At 42.7% G+C, this 12,901-nt stretch overlaps 1 protein-coding gene across 1 annotated transcript; it reads left to right on the top strand.

Annotated features, from left to right (window-relative positions):
- The first annotated feature begins 11,184 nt into the window (after nt 1–11,184).
- LOC115247474 (transmembrane protein 252-like) lies at nt 11,185–12,800 on the top strand. Its single transcript, XM_029829146.1, has 2 exons — nt 11,185–11,534; nt 11,833–12,800. Exons 1-2 carry the CDS (start codon nt 11,281–11,283, stop codon nt 12,047–12,049), a joined length of 471 nt encoding a protein of 156 aa, XP_029685006.1. The 5' UTR covers nt 11,185–11,280; the 3' UTR covers nt 12,050–12,800.
- Nucleotides 12,801–12,901: the final 101 nt, after the last annotated feature.

Raw genomic sequence — 12,901 nt, 5'->3', positions numbered from 1 at the left:
GTGGTGCCATCTTTTTTCTTTTTTTCACCTCTTTTGACACTCACCATTTCCAGGCAGAGCAGAATGAGCCTCAAAGGGCCATAAAATGCAGAACTAATGCACATTGTAGAATTTTATTCCTTTACAATCTCTGACCCACAAATGTTTTATTGTGGGAGATGTTATAATCTTCATAAGTTTGTAAAAGATGCGTGTAATATAACTAGTTAAATATTTGAACCGTCACAGAAGCACAGACCTGGTATGAAAAGCTGCCTCACACATCTGCCGTTGAGTTATTTTTTTTTAAACCCAATTTCACTTTTTAAAAAAAGTTGCAAATGATAACACCTCTTCAAGGCACAAACACAAACAGTTCTTTGTTGCAGACCAGCAAAGTGTTGGTGGTACTTTGGAACCAGTTTCACCAGCCAGTTATTTGGCTGTGGAGATGGGCATTTAACTGGTTCCAGAAAAGGAACTGGAACCAGTTCGATGAATAAAGAGTAATATTGTTTCAGCCTGAGGAAACCTTAGCCAAGGAGACCAAAGCTGTTTTCTTATACAAACTTTGGACAGAGCGTTGATAGAGAGGTCATGTGTCCACTCAGATATACCAGAAAGACTGTATTCATTTATGTATTTATATACGCCTTTTAATTTCACAGAGGAAGCAAAGAATGTGTGGCTTTTATCATGAAAGTAGCGACAGTGCAGCGTTTGACAGCAAAGAATCATCACACATGCGTCTTAGGACAGAGATGAGGACTTTCTACGTGACAGAATTTAGTGTTTGCAGTCACACATGTGGGTCATTCTGGTGAGAAGTAGCAGCCTCTGAGATCTTCTCCTCCTCCTTGCTGGTATCGGCGCTGCAAAGCCGCAGGAACTCTGGGAAACTGATGTCCTTGGACAAAGCGCCCGCTCAGGCAGCTGCTGCTGGCCATCAGCGAGAGGTTTTATTTTGCTACTGTTGCTGGCTGTTGATGGCTTGTTTCTTCTCCAAAGAAACAAACCATTTTGATTGCAACAGACATTATAACTAAAGTTAGTGTAACTAAAGCTGACTTGAATATACAAGTTAAGGTCGCTGTTCTTTTTCAGGAGTTCACTTGGAATTTCATTTGGGGGGGGGTATTGCATTAGCAAAAGTGTTACAGACTCTGACGGACACTAGAGTGATGTTATGACTTCAAAACAACTTGCAGGTTTGTTTTTTTGGGTTTCTTTGTGTGCTTTTTTTTTCTATCTTCGCAGGGTGAAACAAAAGCTCTAGATCCTGGGCTGTGATGTTTGGTGTAATAGCATGTGCAGTGGCATGTGAAGATTCTGGAGCCCCTCTGCAGGAATAAACAACGTTGCAGTCAGGTTTAGCAGGCCGCACAAGAAACAATACCTTTTTACATTCCATCGCTGGGTGATTAAAAACCTAAATGAAGAACAGCGTGATTCCCCCTCTGCTCACTCCATCATCCAGTCCAATTTATTTCTCCCCCTCCTTTCCGGCAGCAGCAGCAGGCACCGTGCGTCCGGCAACCGGGAACAAAGAAGGGGGAAGAGAAACAGAAAGAAAGAGGGATGGAGAGACAGGAAGAGATGAGAATGGGAGCATATATCAGGACTGTTTCCAATGACATTTTTGCTTTCAGCAGAGAGAGCCACTATGAATATCAATATGGACCTAGGGAGAGGAAACATGGCTTTCTTTCCTTTTCACTGGGCTATTCATGCACAAAAGAAATCTATTCAAGTCAATCTAATGGCCAATCTGTGCGCCTGTGCATGGCTGTGTGAACAGTTCAGCCCCTGCTCCACATCTTCCCTCTCCCTCCCTCCCTCCGTCTCATAGCTGTGAAAAACACTTTACGTCAAGTGCAACTGTGGCAAACACTACAATATGGAGATCAGTTTGGATTAAATGCTTGTAAAGAGCTCGATACCAACAACTATCAGCCAACTCTCTGTGTATTTCTCAGTGTGTTTCACGCAGAGTCCCCTCTTCCTCATCCTCTTCCTCTGGTGCTCAGAGATATCTAGTCAAAGGGATGCAAATCTACCCACTTCCTTCCTCCCCTTCCCCCATCTGCAAACACAGATAGCCCCGGGCCAGTCCCAAGTCTTTCTATATGCAGAACCAGTGACAGGAGTTACGCATCATTCTCCCTATGTTCCCTCCTTAACAAGCTGCAAGCCTCTCTCTCCATCCCTCTCAGTCTCTCTCTCTCTCTCTCTCTCACACACACATGCACACACACTCTCGGCTGCATGTATGAGGGATGTGTGATTGGTTTGGTATGGTATTAACGATACGGGCTGGGGTATGCAGCAAGCCTCCTCCCTTTACTGCCTGCTTTCTCTTTCGCTTCCATACTCACCTTTTGTCTGTGTGTGCGTGCATGTGTGTGTGTGTGTGTGTGCAATTGTGAACTGTTGGCTCCAGGCTTATTACTTTAAGATGTCTCCAGCCCCAGCACTAATCCCGTCTTCTTCAGGGAGGGATAACAATAATACAACAAGATCCAGAGGTACTAATGAAATCCTATCAGGTTCCTGAGTCTGAATGTCAGGGAGAGAGAGAGCGAGAGAGAGAGAGGGGGGCAGGGGAGAGAGAGAGTATGAGCTATTGATTGAATGGAAACCAAAGAGAGGGAGAGAGTGAAAAGAAAGAAAGAGAGAAGAGAGGAAGAAAGAAAATCAAGAGTAGTGAAGTGGGAAGATACTGAAAAGCAAGTGAATAAACAGTGAGGGAGGTTTGTGGAGGATGAGAGCAATAGAATATGTATGCGGAGAGAGAGAGAGAGTGGAGATTAAGAGTGGATCTGAAAGTTGAGTTTAAGAGGGGACTGAACCTTTTTCTCCCCAGTGAAAGAGTATGCGTCAGCAGCACCACATCAGCTCTTGCTGAAGCAGATTTCAGACCCAGACCAATTCTCCCTCAGCGTCTCTGCCAGACCCATGGTTTGCCTCTGGGATTGAATTAGGCCTGTCCCATTATACAGTTGCCATGGGGACCCTGACACCTCCACTGAGGAAGAGCCTTGCAGGGCTGGATCTTCAGATCAGGGTGTTTGTATGTTGTAGTTCTGAACAGTTCCACTGAATCGAAAGAAAAGAAAGATAACACCCCCCCACCCAAGAATTTATTCTATTAAACTTCAATGAAGCCTGGCGTCTTTTATCCTTTTTGTCTAAAACCACCAACCTTCTCAGCTTTTGATGTGGTGAATGATTAATAGCGAATCAAAACAATCAGGTCCTCAGAACAGTAAACAGCAAATCTAAAGTTGTAAGTGAGCAGCACATTGCTCATTGCAGTCCTAATTTTCCCCAGATTTCACCCCAAAATGATTTAAATTTACAGTAACCCTAGGACCCTAGGGGCGCTTTCACTCCAAAGCTGTCTGGTCCACTTTAAATGCACCACATTTTGTTTCTTTGGGTCGTCCGTCTGATTTGGGCGCGCTGACCAGTCCGCCCAAACGACCTGTTCCACCTGCCCACCTGAAAATGTGGGTCTTGCAAGTGAACCCCGGCGTGGTTGACATATAGTGTGAATGGAAACAAGAGGAAGTGACATGAAAAGATAGAACAGTTGTCATAGGCAGAAGTGGAATTGTGAGGAGGTGCTAATTATTGTACGGTCACAGGACCATCGCTTTTGTGGGGGACCAGCTGGCCGAAGGGGACAGATTTCTGTTTTTGAATTTGGCCAGTCCATGAGGGAGGTCTACTTCCTTTACTCTTGTCTCTTCCTGGTGATTGCTCTTTTCAGAGAAATTATCACCCACACGTGCAGCTGTAAAGAATGACCTGTGAGGTCACACCTCTCGCCAATGCTAGACTGCCAGGTTTGTGTCCCAGGTGGACACCGTTGTATTGATCTGGTTCTTGTTCTCTGTGAAAGAAAGTCCAACGTCGGGGTGTTCATGTCCATCACACTATCGCTGCAGGAATGTGGAGGTCTGAGTTACCCACTTACAAACCCTTCACAACTGTGTCCACACACCCACACACACACACGAATCAGAACTGAAGATGGACCCTGTCTGTCTTCTCATGTTGGAATTCTTTTCACCGATGCAGCTCTAATGGATGGCCAGAGAAAGCATGCCACCCACAGCACCATCTGGCTAATGCCCTGTCCTCTGCTTATGAATTACACTAAATTGTGCCCAGGAGATAGAAGCCACATGTTCATTATGAAAGCTGGAGGGGTATTAGACGTCCCCTGGGTCGCACCAAACAAGCTTCATGTCACAGGACAGCGTGGTGACTCACAACAAGGAGCCATAGAAGAGGAGAAAACACACACACACACACACACACACACACACATCTTATTAGGATGCAATTGACACCAACATTGTTATTAAGAAGTTAGTTTTCTGGAATTTCATAAGCAGAGTAGTTGGAACACTGGGTTACTGCATGTCAAATAATTAACCCAAGTGCTGCGCCATTTTTAAAAGTCGTGTCATATTTTATTTATTTTATGATCTGCTTCTGCTTGGGTGGAATCTGCACTTCTAAACCAATTATTATGCGATAACTTTAGCTCGTATTTAGTTTAGTCCAATAAATACTGTTTTTTCTTCTTCAATATTTTATGATTGTGATGATAGTAAAACTGACTGGACTGGACTGGCTGGCCAGGATGATGATGCATGAACATTCACGTGTTCTTATAACCTACATTTATGTTGGCATGCACTTTTGACTCTAAGGTATTGGTGGAAATGTACAGAAGTACATTTCACTACCAGATCAATAAAGATTTAATGTTTATTTATACTTGAGCTTGTTAGTGAAAAGGAGAACACCGCTAATGAATGTCAGCACCTTCTGTCAACTGCGCCTGAGTTAAAACACGGTAGGCATTTTGAAGCAAAATGCTTACAGCTCTAGCCAACTTACTCAGCTGCCATTGGATTTCTTTATCTGCGTCTAGACCATCATAACACCAGCATAACAGCATCCGTCAATCCCTGCAAAACCCTCTCAGGAGCCATAAAAGACCAAGGCCCCCTCAGTAAAGGAACTGAGGTTTGGAAAACAAGTAGAGGACTCCTAATAATGTGTAGCCAGGCATGAAATGCTTTCTAGGTTGTTTTTTCTCTTATGTATTGTGTAAAGAAGGGGTGTCCAGACTTGATCCTCAAGGGTTCCATGCAAGCCAGGTTTTCAGTCCTACCAGACAGAAAACCTTTTCCCCAAGGAAAGTGGAATCCCAGGTGAAAGCCTTGTTTGACTGGTAAGACAGAAATCCTGGATTGCGGCTGCCGAGGACTGGGATCGGACACCCCTGGTGTAAAGTGGGGCCGTACAGGCAGATGGGGAAGGTGGAGGAGGAAATAAAACATGCATGAGTCGCCTGCAGCTGAGGAAAATAATTACTGTCATTTAGCAGACACGTAGAGGAGAGCAGTAAGGCCTGGGCTGCCCACAGTAAACGCACCACTACGCTACGCTGCATAGCGATGGAGGGATGAGTGGGAGAGAGCGGTGGCATAATGTGTCCGTATTTGATGGTAATTGATGCCACAGTTTATTTAGAGATGTTTTCATATGTCACTCATGGCTGACAGAATCCTGCCACTGCCGCAGTCACTAGAAATTAAACAAGGAGCGTCTTCTTTTCATCCGTCTCGCCTCTCCTTATTGATGGATCCCTCCAGCCGCTTGTTTGAGCACAAAACAAAGAATTTCAAGGACAAGGTTGGGGCTCTGTGTTTCACGCGCTCCTTCTCTGTCTTCAACTCTGTCACTCATCCTTCCTCTACATCTGTCCATCTAGTTCCTTTTGCATCGTCCCGTGTCTGGAAATCGGACGAATTTATAGTGTGTGGAGGGTTGCCAGTGGAGGTCAAACGTGAGAGCAGCTCGGCATCGGACGCCGCTATCATTCTTTATAGCTCATCTTGTGGCACAGCCTTCATTACCCTGAATTATATGCCACGAATATTACCCACCCACCCCCCCGAACTCATGCAGGGCGGCCCTGGCCTTATCATCCTATCATCTTACCCAAGAGGAACGTAACGCCGGTAACGCCTGATATATAGTGAAACATCTGCCTTCAACATGACTCCGCTGTGGATCTTTGAACTTTACATCCGTGCACCCATAGTATTAAATGCATGTGGAGTACAGCGGAGTATCATAAAACAGACCACAGAGACATATTGTCTGATAGGGGTGTGGCCATTCCAAGTAGATCTACCCTGTGTATGCATTTAATTTGATTTAGAAAGCCGGTGAGGGGCTCCCTGCCCCCAAACCTCTGGCTTTCCAGAAGTCCCACCACACCCCAATCTTCAAATATTTCATCTTAAAGCCGGGTTTATATAACGCGTTGTTGGGGCCTTCTCAAATGTAGCTTCTGTTTGTGGTCCTTCTCCCTACTTTGAGCCAGCTGCAAAGTCATCTTCTCCAAAAACTTCATTGTCCTAACGTTTTTGATTCAGAACATATCTTGCACACGGGACCAAATTTGGACTCCCTTTGATTGTTGGTCCATTTTCTCACCAACGTACCTCCTTTACACATGTTTATTACCACGGTTGAGGACCCAGCGGGAAGCCTGATAATCTGTAGGAACAGCGGGGTGTTTTGATTGCAGCACGCTTTGGCAGCCCTGATATTTTGTTCTTTTTCACAACTCATTTTCGAGTGGGCACGCTGAGAGAACCTGCACTATAGCATGGAGCAAATATCAATGTGAGCACAGAGGGGGGTATCGGATGACAGCGGCAGTGCAATATGTTTCATCATTGCAGCAGTGAATCAGACATTTCTCAGAGCGTTTGCAAAAGACCTGCTTCCTGTAGTAACAGACTAACTCCTGTGGGCTCTGCAAATCAGATTTATATCACTTTTCCACTTCTCCTTATAAGCGTGCCATTCTTTACAGCAGTGCAACGTTTAAGCAAAGCCCCATTACAAATACAATTCCACCGTTTATTAAAACTCAGCTAAGTATGGAACGGGAAGTATATCTCTTCAGGAAATTTAGCGTAATCTATAAATCCGTGTTGATTCATTGCAAATTATGATCTTGAACTAGCAAAGGACAGGACTCAGAACTCATTCACAGTAGTTTCAAAAAGATGCATCCTAGCTGACTAAATCTACTATTGTTTATATACCAGCAGTAAATCAGGAATATGGTTTATGTACTTAATGAAACACAACAAGAGACCCGATAGTTAACAAAACAGAACACACTCTCAGCCATCAGCTCCAAAAATGGGCATGATTGGAGAACTTGTTGTGCGGTATCATGAGCTGAAGTGTAAGTACACACTCAGCATGGGGTTGTAGACAGGATTTGGAACACACACACACACACACACATACGCACACATACACGCATACATATACACACACACACACGTTCTATATTAGGCAACAAGGGAGGGAGTCAGGGAGCAGTAACAGGGCTATTAGGACTCCCTGGGATCCTATCGATCTCCTCATTGATCCCCTCCTGGCTCAGTTAGTCCAGACAACACTGAAGGTTTATACAGCTACTACAGAGAAGAGGACATGTAACACTAGAGGGTGGACGTGGAAGGAGTTGTACAAGGGCCACTTAGGACAACAAATACAAAAAAAGAATTTGCCTGGGTTAATACTTTCCTGCCTCCCATATTTTAACCTCGCCTCATCTTGCTTCTCCCATATTCTGATTTTTTTGTTTCATTTAAAGGTATATTTCCTGTTCACGACCCGAAGCTGATACAATTCTTCCATAATCATCATCATTACTTAAAACCCTAGATTACAGTCATGCCTACCTGTATGTTTCTCATGAACATATTGGAGTAAAATGGACTTGCCTCAATCAAACAGCCTTCTGTCTCCAAAGGGATCACATTAATTTAAAGCGTTTTCCCCCCCGAAAGGCACCCACTGGGTTGACTTTGTAGTAGAGTAATGCGATTGTATTCCTCACATATCTTTGTTGTTTGTTCTTTTCTGAATGATTATTTTGCAGGACTCTGGCCTCCTGCAAGCCTTTTTGGAAGAAATTGGTATAATATCGCCCTCACTGGATCTTAACTGGTACTACATACACCTGAATAGTGGGAATGAACTCATTTGAGGTGCGTCTTCAGGTTTGATCATAAGATGGGCGAACTTGTGTACTTCTACTTCATCATGACGTGTATTAATGAATGGTCATGATGGCAGGTCCTTATCAGAGTCCAGTTGATTAATTGCCAACCCTTCATTCTGTCCTTCATACTAATGGCTCTCTGTCCAACCCTGTCTATAATTATCACATTATAATGAGATCTAAAAAAGAGAGAGATTGTGTGCGTTTGTGTGTGTGTGTGTGTGTGTGTGTGTGTGTGTGAGTGTGAGAGAGTGAGAGAGAGAGAGAGAGAGAGAGAGAGTATACTGTATATTTAAGTTTCTTGTATACGCTACATAAGTAGTACCACAGGTTTACAAGCAGAGTGAGGACATTTTTGGAAGTGAAGACAATTTTTCTGGTCAAGACTTGGTTCCAAGGTTAAGATCAGGCTTAGGTTAAGGTTAGTGCTAAGTTTAGGGTTAAGGTTAAGGTTAAGGTTAGGCTAATGTCAAAACACAGGCCTCTAGGGCAACAATCTACTCTTATTTCTGACCTACCAGGCAGACATCTATTTCACCTGGGTTCTGACTTGCCCTTGTTGTCTGCCCGGGAGGACAGAAACTGTGTCTACAAAAGGCTTCATAAAGACAGAAGACCTTTGCATGGCCAAAATCAATCAGACACTTGATTTTCAGTTGGACAAGCCCAACTTCCGGTATTTACCTTGAATTCTCATTAAGGTGGTTTTAAATGAGTGCTTAAACCATTTTTTTTTCGTTTATTGGAGGAGTTGTTTAACTGAACCTGTCATTTTAACTTTCTACACTGGTTTAATATAACTTTAATTAAAAAAAGTGCTGCCAAGGAATCACTTTAGATGGATTGGTTTGATTTTCACTGGTGATTTATTAAAATTAAAGTTATACTGATCTCATAGTCCTTTCCTATACTGTTACACTAAATGATTCATTTCTACTGTTTATATGAAGAAAAAAAATCCAGCAGTTACACAGTGTGTGTTTATGAAATTTTAACACACGGGAATGAACAGTTTCTGGAGCTGTCAGGATTCTCATTCTCATTTTTTCATACTTTTTCATCATTTTCTTCATTAAAATTCTGCCTGGATTCCCATTAGTGACACATCAGTGAAGGTCAGGTAACAAAATACAACGCCGACACTATCTGTTATGGTTATCCATAACATCCGCATCAATTCTAAATAAATACATTGACTCCCTCTGTTTACTCGTATATGTTTTTCTTCTTTTCTCTTTCAGTCCCAGCCACCAACAGGTCCCTGCGGTGTTCCCACCAACCTTCCCAAGACTGATAACAGTGCAGGGAATTTGCACTGAAGCAAAACATGAATTTGAAATGTGATTTCTTATTACCGGTAAATAGAGAAGCTGTCACGCTGACACGCGCCTGCTAAAATCGCCAAGAAATGAAATGAAATTTACTCCACAGAGTCAGAACATTTGTGTCTATTTAGTGACGAGCTGCCCCATGAAACTATACAGTTTGGTGTAACGGTGTATTTTCAACTATGAGCCAAGTTGAGAACAAAAGCTAAGTGCTAGAGAACTTCAAGGACGTGTTGCCAACATTGCAAACTTGGGCAAACTGTTGGGTTCTTTTTTTTTTTTTAAGGCAAAACAGAATTCTTTGTCATAAGATTTTAAATCCCATTTTTACTTATATGGACAATCCAATGAATGACAAGAGGCCTTTATGGGCATCAAGTGCCCTCTCAAATGTAAAACTCCCTATAAAAAAGCAGCTAAGAACATAGCATTGAACAAAATAGGAAGAAATGGCAACATTTTTTTTGTCCAAAGAGTGAATGCAAAGCTTTAAATCTGATCATATCAGTGCAATAAATCTTTTATTATTGTGTAAAAAAAAGGGAAGAAGAGAGTTGATTATGTCTTGGTGACACTGAGAATTCGTCTTCCTTTGCAAATAGTAAAATTTACGACCACTTTACAACTACTTACATCCTTTCCAGATTATTTGAAAGCTGGTGTTTGGAACATCTGATCTGCTTCAGAAATCAAATATTCATCTTTACGTAACAGGGAAGTCATATTTTTACTGTAATAAAACAATTCTACAACTACATTTAACAATGTGGGCCAAAGTACGGAGCACTGAAAGATACTCAGCACTTGCTATCATGAACTTGCCATTTCTGATCCCTGCTTATGTCTTTCATTCAAAATTTAAACATCCTGTCCCCCCCCATCATTTTATAGAACAAATCAAACTAAAATGATGCCTGAATATAAATATTTATCTGTGGAAAACAGCTAAAGTTAAATCTACTTGATGTGGGGAGAAAAGATTTCACTTTTCTCTTGCAGAAAATGCAATCTCACCCGGAGGACCACAGGGCTGCGTCCTTGGTCCGTCCATCTTCGTTTTTGTCCAACCATCTGCAGCTGCAGTAGTTTTCTGGGTGACACAGCTAAAAAATATTAATGAACAATTACACATATGGCACATGCATTTGGTGGTGGTAGCTGGACTATGATGGAAGTCAGACAGTTCTTGGTTCAATCCCTAGCTGCGAACTAAATTGGAGATGTGGACTGGTAGGAGTAGAGGTACCAGAGGTACCAGCAGAGCACTGCTGATGTGCCCTTCAGCAGTGCAGTGAGCCCCTAAAATGCTCAAAGCACCTCTTGAGGGTAATCTATTCCCTCTGTCACCTCTCCTGTAGTTACTGCATGTACATGTGATCATTGTATATTTGTGTAAAACTGCATGTTTCCTTGGAAGAAGAAAAAAGGTACTTCCCCACTGTGTGACTAATAAAGGATTTCTTCTTCTTATCTAAACTTTTCAAATCTAACTTTATGTTTGGGTTAATTACAGGTAACTTTGTTCTCATCGAGAATCAACTGAAGCAAAACAAAAAGTCACTGTTACTTTTCAATGATGTAAACTGCTGTTTTACTGTTCCATTAACTCGATGTTTTGCTCTGGTTGTGCTTTTGTCTCTCTTTCTTTCCACTGACTTTGCATTAATACTTTGTTAATCTACAACTAAGAGGGCTGGAAAACATTCCAGCGACCTCCTTAAATCTAAAGGGACACTTTAGACAGGCGCACACGTTATGAAAGACTCCGCAAGGCGCTCCTGCTACGACTGTCCTTCCTTGAAAAAACAAAGACGGCAACTCTGATTTTCACCAAGCAGAGAGACCTAAGAGATCATGGTTCCCAAAAGGCAAATTTGCTCCCTCACCCACTTCCTTTTGTACGCTGCTAGCCTGGTACTGATCTGTGGAGGGACCTACCTGATATCTCTACAGAAGGAACAAAAGTACAAAGTAATCATATCATGTGTTGTCGTGTTTGGCCTCCTGGCTGTCCTCTTCTTCACACTGTTTTGGACCAGTTATAGGATGAAAAGACAACTGTACAAGACAGTACGTCAACAGCACATCCAGGTCTACACTATTGCAAGGTAAGAACACTTGAAGCTATGGGAAGTTCATTATTCTTTAAAAAAAAAAAAAAAAAGCTGTGTGAGATACTGTGAAGAGGATAAAGTTGACTATCGTCAGTCAGAGATAATGTAAACACATAAAAATGGTGATTTGTAGCTGCAAACACAGTAATTATTGAAATAATTGAAAGGCAAATGTTAAAGAGCATCAGAATGTATATCATTCTCGTGCACTGTAAATAAAGAAGAGCACATTTCCGAAGAGGCACATTTATGAATCGTTTCCAAACCAGCGGCGTGTATCTATTCTCGGCAGGCCGGACTCTTTCCCTCCATCTTACGAGCAGTCCCAACGCGACAGGCAGCCAGCTGCACCAGAATCGGTCACGGCCGTCGGTGTGGATGTGGCGGTGGGCCCGGCGCCTCCTCTGTACAGCCAGGACAGCTCGGAGGCTCTGGGCTGCACGTGGAGCTGGGAGCAGCCTCCTCCATACAGGGAGACGGGGTGTATCCAGCAGCAGCACGCGCTGTAGTGGGCCCAAGACCCAAGCCACAACCTGAACTTTGATTTTCGACATCTTTGCTTTCCTGGCTGATCGGAAGGGCGTGAACGGAGGTCAATGACTCTGGAAAAGTGTGCAATGTTGCGATCACCGCGGAGACGTGCATGAATTGGACCCTTTGTTTGTTACTGTTTCCAGACAAGGACAGTGTGAACCCGCTTGAATCGATTTTTTTAGGAAAAACTAAAAACTTTTTTGGTATCATCCCCGTGTGTGCAGGAGATGATAAATGTTTTTAATCATGTGTTTAAAAAAAATCTTTTTTATCTGAATAGTCCACAGACCCGCAGCAACCCTTAGTTTTGTCTCATAATGTCTTTTTTACGCTTCCCCAGGTGACAACTGTGTTTCATGACAATAAGCTTCCTGACAAAAACTCAAATAACCAGCAATAGCGTAACGGAGATGATCGAGGGGACTCAGGAGACAAACGTCTAAAGACTTTTACGCATCATCAACAGTATTGACAGCATGTTAGACACTCAAGGATCCAATACTCCATGAATACTTAAGACTGGATGTCTTGATGCAGACCGGGAGGATCTGACCGACAACGAGGCAAGTCTGGAAATTGATGGACATTAGTCCATGAAAACCAATCTCTTTCTTAGCCTTTAAGTTATCTTTGTTTCATCTTTTGATATTAAAGTGGGTTGGTTGTAGCTTTCTATTTTGTCTAGGTGTCCTTTTCACATGAGAGAAAACCATAAGTTGTTTTTTTTGTTCGTTTTCAACTTGCTGTTTATGATTATTACCCACAGTCCTCAAAATCTACAGTAAACACTGTACGTTTAGGTAAAACTGGATTTACAACACGTGTTG

This window comes from Takifugu rubripes, chromosome 21 (genome assembly GCF_901000725.2).
Source record: "Takifugu rubripes chromosome 21, fTakRub1.2, whole genome shotgun sequence".
Lineage (NCBI taxonomy): Eukaryota > Metazoa > Chordata > Actinopteri > Tetraodontiformes > Tetraodontidae > Takifugu > Takifugu rubripes.
Note: the sequence above shows the minus strand (reverse complement) of the source record. Positions and strands in the feature narration are given on the sequence as shown.